The sequence below is a fragment of the Elephas maximus genome, chromosome 1 (assembly GCF_024166365.1).
Source record: "Elephas maximus indicus isolate mEleMax1 chromosome 1, mEleMax1 primary haplotype, whole genome shotgun sequence".
NCBI classification, from domain to species: Eukaryota; Metazoa; Chordata; class Mammalia; order Proboscidea; family Elephantidae; genus Elephas; species Elephas maximus.
In genome coordinates this window covers 146,779,033-146,797,669 of record NC_064819.1, presented here as the reverse complement: position 1 = coordinate 146,797,669, position 18,637 = coordinate 146,779,033, and the positions used below count along the sequence as shown (strand labels likewise).

Genomic DNA, 18,637 nt, shown 5'->3' with positions numbered 1-18,637 from the left:
GCTCTCTCCCACCTCCATTTCCGAACTACCCAATCTCCCTTTTGCAGTGTCACCAGTGAACATTTTTTGTAAATACAAATAAAAATACACATTCATGTGTCCCAAGTCCTGTCTTTCTCATAAAAAGTACCACATTGACCATACTGTTCTGTACCTTGCTTTTTTTTTTTTTTTAATCTAAGAACATACTTTAGAGAATTTTTCTTATCATTATATAAAGAGCTTCATTTTTTCTTATGGCCAAAGTATTTAATTTCATAGAGGAACTCTAATTTATTTAACTATGTTCCTAGTGATGGACATTTATAATGTTTCCAAACATTACTATAAATAAAGCTGCATTTATAAATATGCTATAAATATATAATGAACATCTGTAAGATAAATCTCAAGAAGTAGAATTGCCAGGTCATGGAGTATATGCAATTGCAACTTAAATACTGTTTTCACTATCTGCAGTTGAAATAGTGCTTTCTATTAAGATTATAACCATTCATATTCCCACTAGCAATGTGTGACAATTTGTTTCCCCACATGCTCATCAGAACACACACACACACACACACACACCACACACACACACACACACACGTATATATATGCCAATCTGATAAACAGAAAATGGTATCTTGGTGTAGTTTACATTTTTATTTTTCTTATTATGAGTAATGTTGAGCATTTTTTTCATATGTTCGAATTATTTTTATTTTCTTCATTTGTTCAAATTCATTTTTCTGCCTAATTATTAATATGTATTTATTGTACCTCCTTGAATATTAGATCAGTCCTTTGAGTGATGTGCTGCAAGTATTTTTCCAGTATGTCATTTGCTTTTTGAAGAAATAAAATACTAATTAGTTTAAAACTTCTATTAAGTCATGAAAAGGAAATACAATAGTATATTTAAGACTCTGCATAAAAATGGTACAGCCACTTTGGAAAATAGTTTAAGCAGTTTCTTATAAAATTAAGCATTTACTAGGAAAAAAAATGTAGGAGTAAATCTTCATGACCTTGGATTAGACAATGGTTTCTTAGATACAACCCTCAAAGCACAAGCAACAAAAGAAAAAAAAAAAAAAAGATGAACTGGACTTCATCAAAATTAAAACTTTTGTGCTTCAAAGGACAATGTCAAAATGAGGATACAACCCACAGAATGGAAGAAAATATTGCAATCATACATCTGATAAGGGATTTGTATCCAGAATATATAAAGAACACTTATACCTCAACAACACAAAGTAAACCAATTTTTTAAAAATAGGCAAAATATTTGAATAGACATTTCTCCAAAGATATACAAATGACCAAGAGGCACAAGAAAAGACACTCAACATCATTAGTCATTAGACAAATGCAAATAAAAAACATAATGGGGTAACATTTCATTATAAACAAAAAGACATACAGTAACAAGTGTTGGTGAGGATGTGGAGAAATTGGAGACCTCATACATTGCTAGGGGGGATGTAGGAAGGTGCAGTAGCTTTGAAAAACTGGCTGGCAGTTCCTCAAAAGCTTAAACACTGAGTTACTAAATGACTGAAGAATTCCACTCCTAGTTATATACCCAAGAGAACTGAAAACATATGTCCACACAAAAAGTTGTACACGTATGTTCACAGAAGTAATGAATACGGAGTTTTGTTTTGGGGTGATGAAAATGTTCTAGAATTAGATAGTGGTAATAGTTGCATGGATCCTTGGTGATGCAGTGGTTAAGAGCTATGGCTGGCAGTTCGAATCCATCAGCCACTCCCTGGAAACCTTATGGGGCAGCTCTAATCTGTCCTACAAGGTCGCTGTGAGTCAGTCAACTCTACAGCAATGGGTTTTTGGTTTTAATAGTTGCACAACTTTGTGACTATAATAAAAACCATGAATTGTACAATTTAAAAGGGTGAATTTTATGGTATATGAATTACATCTTAATGATGCGGTTTTACTGTGTCTATGGGAAACCCTGGTGGTGTAGTGGTTAAGAGCTACGGATGCTAACAAAAGGTTGGCAGTTCAAATCCAACAGGTGCACCTTGGAAACTTTACAGGGCAGTTCTACCCTATCCTATAGGGTCTCTATGAATCGGAATCAACTCGACAGCGATGGGTTTGGTTTGGATTGGATAGGGTCACCATGAGTTGGCATTGACGTGATAGCATACAATGATAACAAAGCTACTATAAAAAAAAAAAGGTTAAAGATATATTTATCATATGACCCAGCAATGCTATGTCTATGTATTTTTCCAAGAGAAAAACATCTGTCTATACAACAACCTGAATGCAAATTTTCGTAGCTTTATTTATAATTGTCAAAAACTGGAAATAACTCAAATGTTCATTAACTGGTAAATGAATTAAAAAACTGTGATACATCCATACAATAGAAGACTATGCAGTAATATAAAGGAAATTACTGCTACATGCAAAAATAACAGTGTATCTCAAATATGTTATGCAAAGTAAAAGAAAGGAGACTTAAAGGCTATATATGACTCCATTCATAATAACGCCCTGGGGGAGGGGGGAACTATAGGAATAGAGAACTTATCAGTGTTTGCAAGGGGCTGGGAGTGTAGGGGAGCAAGGTGACTATAAAAAGGCACAAGGGGACTTTTTGGCGGTGATGGAAAGGTTCTTATCTTGATTATAATGGTGGTTACATAGCTGTATATAAAAAAATTTTTTTTTTTATGTGCTGGTTAAAATTCATATCACTTGTACATAAGATTAATTTTACTATATATAAATTATATTTTAATGAACCTGACTTTAAAAATCTACATTAAAATATCTCAGTCATTTCATAATCATGGGGAAAAAGTTAAATAATGATTAATCAAAATGCTTTTTAAAAACTCCAAAATGACCTTTCAGGGTTTTCTTTGTTTTTTTTACCATTTGCTCATTTTAAGAGTACAGCACTCTATACAGACAAAAAATTTCCTTCTGCTCTTAACCTTGAAATTAAAAAGAAAAGTATAAATGAGCAATCAATATGATTTTCTTACTATCTTTCACTGTTAGCTTTAACACTACATCCTCTCAGGTAAATCCCATAGACTCTGGCTATCACTTTATCTAAAATGTTTCATTTCTGTTAAGAAGGCCATGAATGAAGAGAAGGTCCACTTTGAAATAAGAAATGTGGGCTATGTTAACAGTGGTTCAGTCCTTCAGCAAGATAGTAATAACGAAGACCATTTATTAGCAGATAGCTGATATCAATAACAATTTCTTGTCTACGAAAATTTTTTTATCTTTTAAAAACAATAATTTTAATCTTTAATTATCCTTGAAGAAGAATGTAACCTCCATGAAAAGAGACACTTTGTTCATGGCTCCATTCTCATTATATGTCTGAAATAGTGTCTGGCTCTAAAGAAGTATTTGCTAAATGAGCAACTATACCTTTTAGACCTACCATTAGCTCAATATCACTGCCAATTATATACAGTTGATCTTCCATGGAAAGCTTCCTGTTCAAATGGGAGAGAACATACGTGATTCCAGGTAAACGCACTGCAGGACTGGTGAGAAGGCTTCCCCAGAGGGCACTGTAGAATGCTGACTGGTCCACTGCAGCAGCGACCTTTTCCAACAATGTATTTGTTCTGAAGTACAAAAGAAAATGATTTGTGAAAGGAAACATTTAGTTTCACATTCTTATAAATAAATAAATCATTATTCTCTTCCAGAACTTACAAATGCATCCATGCAGTGGATACAAGCTTTGCTTCAAAAAGAAGTATTAACAAACTGGAAGCCGCACATTCTTTTAGAGTGCTGTTGTTAGGTGCCATAGAGTTTGTTCCAACTCATAGCGAGCCTTTGTACAACAGAAGGAAACACTGCCCAGTCCTGCACCATCCTCACAATCATTGTTATGCTTAAGTCCATTGTTGCAGCCACTGTGTCAATCCATCTTGTTGAGGGTCTTCCTCTTTTTCGCTGACCTCAACTTTACCAAGCATGATGTCCTTCTCCAGGGACTGATCCTTCCTGATAATGCGTCCAAAGTATATGAGACATAGTCTCAACATCCTTGCATCTAAGGAGCATTCTGGCTGTACTTTTTCCGAGATGGATTTGTTCATTCTTCTCGCAGTCCATGGTATATTCAATATTCTTCACCAACACCATAATTCAAAGGTGTCAGTTCTTCTTTGGTCTTCCTTATTCATTACCCAGCTTTTGCAGGTACGTGAGACAAGTGAAAACACTATGGTTTGGGTCAGGCACACCTTAGACTTTAAGGTGGCATCTTTGCTTTTTAACACTTCAAAGAGGTTTTTTGCAGCAGATTTGCCCAATACAAGGCGTCTTTTGATTTCTTGACTGCTGCTTCTATGGGTGTTGATTGTGGTGGATCCAAGTAAAATGAAATCCTTGACAACTTCAATCTTTTCGCCATTTATCATGATGTTGCGTATGGGTCCAGTTGTGAGGGTTTTTGTTTTCTTTATGTTGAGGTGTAATCCATACTGCAGGCTTTAGTCCTTGATCTTCACCAGTAAGTACTTTAAGTCCTCTTCAATTTCACCAAACAAGGTTGTGTCATCTGCATAACGCAGGTTGTTAAATGAGTTTTCCTCCAATCCTGATACCCTGTTCTTCACATAGTCCAGCTTCTCAGATTATTTGTTCAGTATATATACTGAATAAGTACGGTGAAAGTATACAAACCTGACACACACCTTTCCTGACTTTAAACCATGCAGTATCTCCTTGTTCCATTCGAACGACTGCCTCTTGATCTATGTAGAGATTCCTCATGAGCACAATTAAGTGTTCTCGAATCCCATTCTTCACAATGTTATCCATAATTTATTATGATCCATACAGTCGAATGCCTTTGCACTGTCAATAAAACACAGGTAAACATTTTTCTGGTATTCTCTGCTGTCAGCCAGGATCCATCTGACATCAGCAATGACATCCCTTGTTCCACACTTCTTCTGAATCTGGCTTTAATTTCTGGCAGTTCCCTGTTGACGTACTGCTGCATCCGCTTTGGAACGATCTTCAGCAAAATTTTACTTGCGTGTCATATTGATGATATTTTCCATAATTTTTGCATTTGGCTGGATCACCTTTCTTGGGAATAAGCATAAATATGGATATCTTCTAGTTGGTTATCCAAGTAGCTGTCTTCTAAGTTTCTTGGCATAAACGAGTGAGCACTTCCAGTGCTGTATCAATTTGTTGAAACGTATCAATTGGTATTCTGTCAATTCCTGGAGCCTCATTTTTTGCCAATGTCTTCAGTGCAGCTTGGACCTCTTCCTTCAGTACCATCAGTTTCTGGTCAAATGCTACCTCCTAAAATGGTTGAATGGCAATTAATTCTTTTTGGTATAGTGACTCTGTATTCCTTCCATCTTCTTTTGATGCTTCCTGCATCATTTAATATTTTCCCCCATGGAATCCTTGTATTGAAACTTCAGGCTTGAATTTTTTCTTCAGTTCTTTCAGCTTGAGAAATGCCGAGTGTGTTTTTCCCTTTTGGTTTTCTAACCATGCCATTATAATACTTTATAATACTTGCACATGTCATTATAATACTTTACTTTGTCTTCTTAGATGCCCTTTGAAATCTTCTGTTCAGCTCTTTCACTTCATCATTTCTTCAATTTGCTTTAGGTACTTGACATTCAAGAGCAAGTTTCAGAGTTTCTTTTGACATGCATTTTGGTCTTTTCTTTCCTGTCTTCTTAATGAGCTCTTGCTTTCTTCACATATGATGTCCTTGATGTCATTCTACAACTCATCCAGTTTTCGATCATTAGTGTTCAATGTGTCAAAATCTATTCTTGGGATGGGCTCTAAATTCAGGTGGGATATAACTCAAGGTCCTACTCTGGCTCTCATGGACTTGTTCTAATTTTCTTCAGCTTTAACTTGAACTTGCATATAAGCAATTGATGGCCTGTTCCACAGTTGGCTCTTGGCCTTGTTCTGACCAATGATCTCAGCTTTTCCATTGTCTCTTTCTACAGATATAGTCGATTTGATTTCCCTGTATTCCATCTGATGAGGTCCACATATATAATTGCCATATATGTTGTTGAAAAAAGGTATTTGCAATGAAGAAGTCGTTGGTCTTGCAAAATTCTATCATGTGCTCTCCAGCATTGTTTCTATCACCAAGGCCATATTTTCCAACTATGGTTCCTTCATCTTTGTTTCCAACTTTCACATTCCAATCACCAGTAATTATCAATGCATCCTGACTGCAAGTTCAATCAGTTTCAGGCTGCATAAATTGGTAAAAACCTTCAATTTCCTCCTCTTTGGCCTTTGTGGTTGGTGCATAAATTTGAACAGTAGTTGTATTAACTGATCTTCCGGGTAGGAGTATGGATATTATCCTATAACTGACAGTGTTATACTTCCAGATACATTTGAAATTTTTTTTTTGAGGATGAATGCAATACTGTTCCTCTTCAAGCTGTCATTCCTGGCACAGTAGAACATATGACTGTTTGATTTAAAATTAAATTTAAAATCAGGATTGGACTTAAGTAACAGGTCCACCACTTGTAGTTATTGACTTCAGTAAAGTCATTTAGTATTTCCACAGTTTCCTCATCTGTAAATTGAAGATAACAACAACAAAAACAACACGAAGCCTCTCTATTTCACTGGGTTGTTAAACTACTCTAAGTAATAAAATATACAATTTTAGTTAACAGTAATACTATATTATAACATATCTTCTGTTCTACAAAATTATAAAAAATTTAGCAAATTTTTCCTTCTTATATACTGAGAAATCATACACTAATTCACAAGAATTTTAATAAATTAGACCTACAACAAAATTATTGTTGTTGTTGTTAGGTGCCATCTAGTCAGTTCCGACTAATAGCGACCCTACACACAACAGAAAGAAACGCTGCCCAGTCCTGTAACATCCTCACAATCGTTGTTATGCTTGAGCTCACTGTTCCAGCCACTGGGTCAATCCACCTCATTGAGGGTTCCCCTCTTTTCTGCTAACCCTGTACTTTGCCAAGCATGGTGTCCTTCTCCAGGGACTGATCCCTCCTGATGACAACATGTCCAAAGTATGTAAGATGCAGTCTTGTCATCCTTGCTTCTAAGGAGCATTCTTGTTGAACTTCTTCCAAGGCAGATTTGTTCCTTCTTTTTGCAGTCCATGGTATATTCAATATTCTTCTCCAACACCACAATTCAAAGGCGTCAATTCTTCTTCAGTCTTCCTTATTCATTGTCCAGCTTTCACATGCATATGATGTGATTGAAAATACCATGGCTTGGGTCAGGTGAACCTTAGTCTTCAAGGTGACATCCTTGCTTTTCAACACTTTAAAGAGGTCCTTTGCAGCAGATTTGCCCAATGCAATGCATCTTTTGATTGCTTGACTGCTGCTTCCATGGCTGTTGATTGTTCATGCAAGTAAAATGAAATCCTTGATAACTTCAATCTTTTCTCTGTTTATCATGATGATTCTTATTGGTCCAGTTGTGAGAATTTTTGTTTTCTTTATGTTGAGGTGTAATCCATGCTGAAGGCTGTGGTCTTTGATCTTCATTAGTAAGTGCTTCAAGTACTTTTCACTTTCAGCAAGCAAGATTTTGTCATCTGCATAATGCAGGTTGTTAATGAGTCTTCCTCCAATCCTGATGCCCTGTTCTTCTTCATATAGTTCAGCTTCTCAGATTATTTGCTTAGCATACAGATTGAATAGGTATGGTGAAAGAATACAACCTTGACACATACTTTTCCTGACTTTAAACCACTCAGTATCCCCTTGTTCTGTCTGAACTACTGCCTCTTGATCTATGTAAAGGTTCCTCATGAGCACAATTAAGTGTTCTAGAATTCTCATTCTTCACAATGTTATCCATAATTTGTTATGATCCACACACACAGTGGAATGCCTTTGCATAGTCAATAAAACACAGGTAAACATCCTTCTGGTATTCTCTGTTGTCAGCCAGGATCCATCTGATATCACCTATGATATCCCTGGTTCCACGTCCTTTTCTGAAACCGGCCTGAATTTCTGACAGTTCCCCGTAGATATACTGCAGCAGCCATTTTTGAAACAACAAAATTATGGATATTATTGCTTTATTAAGGACTAAATTTAAAGACTAATTACTTTTATCTGTTTTAAACATAAGATAATAATATACATAAAGTCTATTACGTTTTAGTACAGCAGTAAGAATCATGAGAATTTGATAAGCTGTACTGTTTACTTGCTATGTGATTTAACGCTAGCACTGAATCCCTTCTTGCCTCAGTTTATTTACACATTAAAAGAACATATTTACAAACTTTTTTTTAATAGAATTTGTGCACGAAAACTAGCAAAAACATAACAAGATAAACCACACGTGTACCACAGTCATCAAGAACATTATTCAATATCTGTTAAATTTTTAATTGTAACTAATATGTTTCCCTTAGGAGAATTAATATAACAATTTAAAACAAAACTGATTATAAACTAAAGCATCTCACATTAATGTTCTAAACTTGTAAGCAAACAAGTAAAAATGTTAAGTTAATGAAAGCAAATTATAACCTTTGAGGAAAAGAATATTTTATGTCAAAGTAGTTTATAGGAGTAATACAGTATTTTCAGGATTTAGATCCTTACTGCATTATGGGAGCAGCTGAAATACAATGAAATAAATTAGCTCATAAATGCATCAGAATAAATTATTTTAATTGATATCATTAGGTTTACTCATAAAATAAGTCTGCATTTTTCTTTTTGCCACCTCAACTCATTTCTTTCCTAAGAATATCAGTACGATATACTAAAGATACTGAATACTGTCATGTGTTGCCTACAACTGTTAAACACCAAATAATAAAAGGCTCAAAAACAGATCAAATCATTTTCTTTGAAAAGTTATAATATGAAGAGTATCATATCAACAGTTAGTGAAACAGGACTTCACTTGGTGCTAGGTTATTTTCCACCATTAACAATATAGAAACCTTTAGCACATTGGCACAACTTCTCATAGTTTTTTTAGTCTAAAGGTCCTATTTGTTACATTATTTTAAATTATGAGCCACAATCTTTTGAGTGACTTCTATGTGCTAGGCACTGTACTAAGTTATTTCATTATTACAATAACACAATTAAATAGTTATTAAGCTTATTTTGTAGCTGAGGAAATGGAATAATTTTGAGAAACATAAAAAGCTTGTTTAAGCTCACACAGTAGTTAGTAAAGCCAGGATGTGAACATAGTCCCTTTAACTCCCAAGTCTGTGCATTTACCACCTAGTTATATTTCTAGTATGAGGCACAGACTAGATACATTATAATGAATTTTTACTGCTATACAAATTTTCAGATGATATACTGAAGTATCTAGATGAATTGACTTTAGTAATGCTGCGACATAATTGATTTAAAGATGCTTCCTAACAAATCCAGTAACTCCGTTTGAATTACTTAGCTGCACAAATAGGTAGCGACATCTTACCTCTCATAGTATTCTGATCCTTCTTCTAATCCAGGAAGAATGCCAGTTAGCAATCCTTGTAGACCTGGCTTTAGTGTTTTACCCAAAGGCAGGTAATACATCTCATACAAGCTGAGCAAAGTTGGTTTCACAGACATGGCAGCATTTGCAAGAAGAGGAAATAATCCAGAACTATTTAAATACAAAAGGAGGGAAAAAAAAGAAGTAACATAACTACAAAATAGTAACTCATGTTTATACTTGTTGTCATCGAGTTGATTCCAACTCATAGTGACCCTAATAGGAACTGCCCCATAGGGCTTCCAAGGAGGGGCTGGTAGATTCAAACTGCTGACCACTAGGGCTCCCATTATGTGTGTGTATATATGTGTGTATATATGTGTATACGTATATATGAATCTTTTTTTTTTTTTTGAGGAAATAGTAAGGTATATACATTGGCTTAAAACAATATCCTGTATATTGATAACTTCTAAATCCATTAAAACAACCCTGGTCTCTCACTGGAGCCCTGATGGTGCAGTGATTAAGAGCTAGGCTGCTAACCAAAAAGCCAGCAGTTGTAATCCACCAGCTGCTCCTTGCAAACCCTATGAGGCAGTTCTACTCTATCCTATAGGGTCCTATGTGTCAAAATCGACTCAATGATAACGGGTTTAGTTTTTGCTGTTGTTATTTTGGTCTCTCACCTGAGCTTCATATTCATAAACCTAGCTGTTTTACAAGGTCCTCAAGTATCACAATTCCAAAACAGAATTTCCCCTCTTTTTCCCCTCAAAACCTGCTCCTTCTCCTGTAATTGCCATTTCAAAAACTGGAATCACAGAGGAGGTACAAAATGGGGGTGTTAGCTGTTCCAGGCTTCCATCCCCACACAGAAACATACACATACACACATGCAGAAACTGGGAGAACCAACTTTGTCAGAAATCTGGAAACCAGTCAAGTCTACTAGGCAAACACTAAATCCAGAGAAAGATAAAGGCAGGGTCAAGTTTTTGCTTTTTTACGTGCTACTTAAACAAAGTGGCTACCTGAAGGATTGAAGGAAGATGCTCTTTTGTTTGGCTTATGTCAATTCTCAGGCAAGGCAGACAGTGGTTGACAATGCTACCTACAGCTAAAGACAGTGATTGAAGCTTAAGCCTAAAAGCTAGAAAGAGAAGACTGGGAGACAGTTTCTCTGGAAAATTAGGACATTCAAAAGCACCATGTATACTGGGGAATTAAGAAAGCCACATGCAGACCCAGGGCAAGACACATGTTCAGAAAATATCTAAGAAAACCGAAGCTTTACTTTGAGCTGTTCCCTAGGCTCAGTATAAACCTAGCTACGTGTTGAAGGAGTGCCTTAGTTCCACAGAATTCAATCTGTAGGCTGGGAGGGGTGCTCTCCTACCCCTAGCATTCAAGCAAATCTCTATCAAAACACTAGCTGAACACAGCTAAAAGGAATACAGATTTCAGTGTTTACACATGACCAGGAAGGCAATCTTCATAAAAAGAGTAAGGGAAGTGACTAAATGAATGAATGACTACAGATTTCAATAATTTAAACACACACACATACAAACACACAAAGCAAGCAATGACTGGTGACTAGTGAGAATTTGATTTCCAGAGTTATCACATTATAATGTTCAAATGCTCAGTTTTAAACAACAAAAAATCATAAACTGAAAAAAGCAAACTGAATCCAATAGCACACTAAAATGATTGCACACCAAGTGGAATTTATTACCGGATGAAAGGGTTGTACAACAAAATAAAATCAATAAATGCAAATCAATAAACACAAGAATCAAGAAAAGCCAATATAATCATCCCAATTGATGCAGAAAAGGCATCTGACAAAAACCAACACAGTTTCATAACAAAAACAGAAAAAAAACCAGGAATAGAAAGGAAACTCCTTAACATGATAAAGGGCATTTATTAAAAACACACAGGTAACATCATACTCAATGGTGAAATAGAAAAAGCTTTCCCCCTAAGATCAGGAACAAGACAAGGACTCCTGCACCAATGCTATTTACCACTGTACTGGACATTCTAGCCAGAGCATTAGGCAAGAAAAATAAACAAAAGGCACCCAAATTGGAAAAGAGGAAGTGGAACTATCTCTATTTGGAGATGATATCATCCTACACATAGAAAAATTCCAAAAATTATACAAGAAAGCTAATAAAGTTGGTGAGTGAATTTAGCAAAGTTGCAGTCCCTAAGATCAAACACACGAACATCAGTTGTGTTTCTAGACACCAGCAGTGAACAATCTGAAAAGGAAATTAAGAAAACAATTCCATCTACAATAGCATCTGAAAAAATAATACCTAGGAATAAAATTAACCAAGGAGGTGAAAGACCTGCATGCTGAAAACTATAAAACATTGCTGAAAAAATTAAAGGAGACCTAAATAAATGAACAGACATCCTGTGTTAATGAACTGAAAGATTTAATACTGTTAAGATGTCAATACTATTCAAAGCAATCTATAGATCCAATACAATCCCTATCAATATTTCGACCGTCATTTTTGCAGAAATGGAAAAGCTGATCCTCAAATTCATATGAAATTACCAAGGGTCTCAAATAGCCGAAATAATCTTCAAAAAAGAGGAGCAAAATAGTTACCAAGTTCAAAACTTACTGCAATGCTACAGTAATCGAAACAGTGTGCTATGGGGGGAGGGCAGGCACATTGTGTGGAAGGGCACCAATGTCATGGAACACTTTGTGTCAAACTACCAAATGGAAAATTATTTTGCTCTGTAAACTTTTTCCTAACGCACAATAAAAAATGTATTAAAAAAACAAACAAACCAGTATGCTACAAGGATAAGGACATATAGACCAATGGAATAAAATTAATAGTCCAGAAATAAATACAACTGATTTTTTACAAGTGGGCCAAGTCCTTTCAAGGCGGGGAAAGACAGTCCCTTCAACAGATGGTGCTGGGACAATTGGATTTCCCCAGGCAAAACAATGAAGTTGGATACTTATCTCACATCATAAAAAAAAATTAACCCAAAATGGATCAAAGACCTAAATTTAAGTGCTACAACCGTAAAACTCTAGAAGAAAACATAGGAGTAGATCTTTGGGACCTTGTTTTTGGTAATAGATTCTTAGATAGAACACCAAAAGCACAAGCAACAAAAGAAAAAAGATAAATTGGACTTTATCAAATCAAAAACATTTGTACCTTAAAAGGATACATTATCAAGAAAATGAAAAGACAACTTACAGAATGGGGGGAAATATTTGGTAAGTATATATCTGATAAGGGTTTAATATCCAGACTGTCTATATAAAGAATCCCCACAGCTCAACAACAAAAAGACAACCCAATGAGAAAATGATGAAAGGTCTTGGATAGACATTTATAAAAACAAGATATACAAATGGCCAACAAGCACATGAAAAGATGTACAGTATCATTAGTCATTAGGGAAATGCTAATCAAAACGATCATGAAAAAAAAAATAACCACTAGGATGGCTATTACTAAAAAAAAAAAAAAAAGGAAGGGAAGGAAAGGAAAATAACAAGTGTTGGTGAGGATGCGGAGAAATTGGAACCCTCATCCTATGCTGGTGAGAATGTAAAATGGTTCAGCTACTGTAGAAAATAGTTTGGTGGTTCCTCAATAAGTTAAATATAGAATTACCATATAACCTAATGATTCTGCTCCTAGTTATATATGTAATTCAAAGCAGGAACTCAGATACTTGTATACTTGTATACCAATGTTCACTGCATTATTCATAATAGCCAAAGAGCAGAAACAATCCTAGTGTCCATCAACAGATGAATGGATAAACAAAATGTGGTAAATACATACAACAGAATATTATTTAGCCATAATGAGAAAGAAAGTTCTGATACATGCTATGACATGGATGAACACTGCAAACATTATGCTGAGTAAAATAAGTCACATAAAAAGACAAATATTGTATAATCCCACATGTGAAATATCTAGAATAGGCAAATGCATAGTGACAAAAGTTATCAATGGTGAGGAGGTGGAGCCAACATGGTACCACAGACAGATGTGCCATGCTGTCCTTCTGTGCCAGAGACCCAAAAAGACTAAGTAAAATGGATACAAACGTCAGTCCTGGAGCCCTAAGCATCAAATGAAGGGATAAAGAACCAGATCAACCACTAAATTGAAGAAGAGACTGAGAGAAAACAGAGAATGAGGAGAGATGTGGAGTAGAGGTCTCCTGCCAACAACACAGAATTGCCATCTTGGAACACAGCCGGCAATAATCCCAGACAGGAGTATAGGAAGGCAACTTCACGGAATTCCCAACAGGAGAAACAGCACCCAGTAACCAGAGAAACATGTTTTCCCACCATTCAGCTTTCTGTCCCTACGCCACCTCCACCCTTTTTCAATGGTCACACTGTACTGCACAGCTAGAGAGTAACTGGACCACTGCCACCCTGGGTCCAGACAGCCCCAACACAAAATTATCTTTTTCTCTTTCTTCTTGTTCTCTGTCCCACCTAGCCCCATACATCACCTCCACCTCTTTGCATCAGGCAACGCTGCACTACACAGCTAGAGAGCCACTGGCCTACTGCCATGCTAGGTCTCTACCATCACCACCTGCTGACTCCTGGCAGGCCATTTTCCCCCTTTTTTCCTTTTCTTTCTCCTTCCCACCTAGCCCTGTACACCAACTCCACCTCTTCCCATCTGGCCATGCCACGTCCCATGGCTAGAGAATCACTGGTCCACCATGACTCTGGGTCTGGCCCGCCCCCTTCTGCTGGCTCCTGCTGCACCATTATTTTCCCCCTTCCTTTTTCTTTCTCCCTCCCACCTAACCTCATTATGCCACCTTCACCCCTTCCCAGTGGATCACACTGGCTGCCCAACTAGAGAGCCACTGGCTCGCCGCAACCCCAGGTCTGCCCCACCCTCATCTGCAGGCTTACAGTGCACCATTTTGTTTTATTTCAGTTTTTTTCCTCTCTCTTTCTTTTCTTTCTCCCTCCCACCTGGCCCCGTATGCTACCTTCACACCTTCCAACTTGGCCATGTCGCATGTAGTACAGCTAGAGAATCACTGGCCCACCACAGCCCCAGGTCTACCCTGTCCACACCCTTCGGCTCCTATCACACTGCTTTTTAAAATTTCTCTTCTTTCTTTTCTTTATCCCTCCCACCAAGACCTGTACAACACCTCTCCTCGCTTTCACCCATCCCTCATGTCTGCCCTGCCCCCATTCACTGGTCCTTACTATGCCACTAATTTTTTAAAATTAATTTTTATTTTATTATTATTTTCTTCTTTTCTCTTTTGTCCTTTTCTTTCTCCTCCCATCTAACTCCATGTGCAACTTCCCCCCCCCAACATTTGCTGCCACACCGCCATGGCTAGAGAACTATGGACTTGCTGCCGCCCTTGGTCTGCCCCATGCCCACCTGCCAGCTCCTGCTGCACAGGCATTTTTTCTCTTTATTTTCTTTTCTTTTCCCCTCCCACATATCCCTGTAAGCTACCTCTCCTCCGTTCCCACCAGGCCAAAATCAAAATGTTAGCCCTATAACTCAAATAGAAAGACAGCGTCAAAAGAAACCTACAGCTAACAGAAAAAAAAAAATGAAGAATAGACATAGAGAAAAGAAAAACAATAGGAAGAATCAACAGGAACAAAATTTGGTTCTTTGATGGATCAGCAAAATTGATGAACTGTTGGCCAAACCAACAAAAGAAAAACAGGAATGGAAGCAAATAACCCAAACAAGCCATGAGAATGGGGACATTACAACAGACCCAACTGAAGTAACAGAATACTACGAAAACCTGTACTCCAACAAATTTGAGAACCTAGAGAAAATGAACAAAATTCCAGAAACACACTACCTACCTAAACTAACACAAGCTGCGATAGAAAATCTGAATGGACTCTTAACAAGAGAAAAGGTTGAAAATTAAAAAAAAAAAAAAAAAGCCTTCCGAAAAAAACCCTGGCCCGGACATTCACTGCAGAATTCTACCAAACATTCAGAGAAGGGCTCAGAACAGTACTACTCAAACTATTTCAGAGCATAGAAAAGGAAGGAATACTCCTAAATTTATTCTATGAAGCCAACATAACCCTGATAACAAAGCCAGGTGAAGATACCACAAAAAAGAAAATTACAGACCAGTATCACTCATGAATATAGATACAAACATTCTCAACAAAATTCTAGCTAACAGAATTCAGCATCATATCTAAAAATAATATGCCATGACCAAGTGGGATTCATACCAGGTATGCAATGATGGTTCAACATTAGAAAATCAATCAACATAATCCAATACATAAATAAAATAAAAGAATCACATAATCATCTTAATCAACACAGAAAAGACATCTGATAAAGTCCAACACCCACTTCTGATAAAAACTCTCAATAAAATAGGAATAGAAGGGAAATTCCTCAGGATAATAAAGGGCATCTATACAAAATGATGGCAGTGGTGGAGTGGGTATACAAAACCAATAGCCAACATCATTCTCAAAGGAGAAAAGATGAAAGCCTTCTCCCTGCGAATGGGAACCAGACAAGGATGCCCTTTATTACCACTCCTATTTAACAGTGGGCTTTTTTTTTTTTAGAAGTCCTAGCTAGAGCAATAAGGCAAGAAAAATTAATAAAGGGCATCTAAATTGGAAATGAAGAAGTAAAGCTATTCTTATTTGCAGATGATATGACCCTATACATAGAGAACCCCAAAGATTCCACAAGAAAACTACTGGAACTAATAGAAAGATTCAGCAGAGCAGTGGGATACAAGATCGACAAACATAAATCAGCTGGATTCTTATACACCAACAAAGAAAACTTCAAAAAGGAAATCAGGAAAATGAATCATTTATAAAAGCCCCTAAAAAGATAAAGTACTTAGGAATGAATCTAACCAGGGACATAAAAGACCTATACAAAACAAAACTACAAAACAGTTTTGCAAAACCAAAAGAGACCTACATAAATAGAAAAATCATGCTCATGGATCAGAAGACTAAACATTGGGAAAATGTCAATTCTACCCAAAGCAATCCACAGATATAATACAATCATGACTGAAATATCGAAAGCATTCCTTAACAAGATGGAAAAACTAATCACTAACTTTATATAGAAAGGAAAGATGCCCCAGATAAGCAAAGCATTATTGAAGAAAAAGAACAAAGTAGGAGGCCCCACACTACCTGATCTCAGAACCTACTATAGAGCCATGGTAGTCAAAATAGCTTGGTACTGGTATAACAACAACACACATAGGGACCAATGGAAGAGAATCAAGAGCCCAGAAGTAATCCATTCACCTAGATTCAGCTGATCTTTGACAAAGGCCCAAAATCCATCATATGGGGAAAAGACTGTCTTTTTAAATAAATGCTGCTGGCAAAACTGGATGTCCATCTGTAAAAAAAACGAGATATGATCCATACCTCACACCATACACAAAAACTAACTAAAAATGGATCAAAGACCTAAATATGAAACTTAAAACAATAAAGATCCTGGAAGAAAAAATAAGGACAATGCCAGGGGCCTTAACACATGGCATATATACAATATGAACCATAACTAACAATGCACAAACACCAGAAGATAAACCAGATAACTGGGAGCTCCTAAAAATTAAACAGTTACGTTCATCAAAAGACTTCATCAAAAGAGTAAACAACCTACAGACTAGGCAAAAATTTTTGGATATGACACATTTGACAAAGGCCTAATCTCTAAAGTCTATAGAATACTTCAATACCTCAATAACAAAAAGACAAATAATCCAATTAAAAAATAGACAAAGGATATAAACAGACACTTCACCAAATAAGACATTCAGGCAGCTAAGACATATGAGGAAATGCTGGTAACCATTAGCCATTAGCCATTAAAAAAAAAAAAAAAAGCCATTACAGATATGCAAATCAAAATTACAATGAGATTTCATCTTAACCCGACATTACTGGCACTAATCAAAAAAAACAGAAAACAACAAATGTTGGAGAGGTCTCCTGGAGATGGAAATCTTATGCATCGCTGATGGGAATGTAAAATGGTATAGCCACTCTGGCAAACGATATGGTGCCTCCTCAAAAAGCTAAAAATAGAAATACCATACGATCCAGCAATCCTACTCCTAGGAATATACCCTAGAGAAGTAAGAGCCATCACAGGAATAGCCATATGCACACCCATGTTCAATGCAGCATTATTCACAACAAAAAGACGGAAACAACCTAAGTGCCCATCAACAGATGAATGGATAAACAAATTATGGTACATACACACAATGGAACACTACACAACAACAGAGAACAATGATGAATCCAAGAAACATCTCACAACATGGGTGAATCTATGCTTAGTGAAATAAGTCAATCACAAAAGGACAAATATTATATGAGACCACTATTATAAAAACCAAGAAAAGGTTTACACACAGAAAAAAACAATCTTTGATGGTTAAGAGGAAGGGGTGGAGAGGGGAAATCATTAACTAGATAGTAGACAAGTGTTAATTTTGGTGAAGGGAAAGACAACACACAATATAGGGGAAGTCAGCATAACTTGGCCAAGGCAAAGCCATAGGAGCTTCCTAGACACATCCAAACACCTTGAGGGACTGAGTTACTGGGGTGAGGGCTGGAGATCATGATCTCGGTGAACATCTAGGTCAACTGGCATAATATAATTCATAAACTAAATGTTCTACATCCTACTTTGGTGAGTAGCATCTGGGGTCTCAAAAGCTTATGAGCAGCCATCTAAGATACATCTATTGGCCCCATCGCCTTCAGAGCAAAGGAGAATGAAGAAAACCAAAGACACAAAGAAAATATCAGTCCAAACGATTAATGGACCACATGAATCACACAGCCTTTAGCAGCCTGAGCCCAGAAGAAATAGATGGTTCATGGCTACTACCACAGACAGCTCTGACAGGGATCACAGCAGAAGATTCTGGACACAGCAGGAGAAAAAAGTAGAACAAAATCTGAATTCACAAAAAAAAGAACAGATTTACTGGTCAGAGACTGGAGGAACCCCCCAGAATGGCCCCAGGCATCCTGAAACTCAGAACTGAAGCCGCTCCCAAAGTCCACCTTTCAGCCAAAGATTAGATA

The 18,637-nt window shown here is 36.7% G+C and overlaps 1 protein-coding gene across 3 annotated transcripts in view; it reads right to left on the bottom strand.

Moving 5' to 3' along the window:
* The window catches only part of DOP1A (DOP1 leucine zipper like protein A), a 106,265-nt gene that overhangs the window by 59,982 nt on the left and 27,646 nt on the right, over positions 1-18,637 (bottom strand). For all 3 annotated transcript variants that reach the window (XM_049896219.1, XM_049896209.1, XM_049896200.1), the window contains 2 exons: positions 9,484-9,654; positions 3,428-3,617 (listed from right to left, as the gene is read on the bottom strand). In XM_049896219.1, the coding sequence (XP_049752176.1) occupies positions 3,428-3,617; positions 9,484-9,654 (361 nt within the window). The remainder of the gene's footprint in view (positions 1-3,427; positions 3,618-9,483; positions 9,655-18,637) is intronic.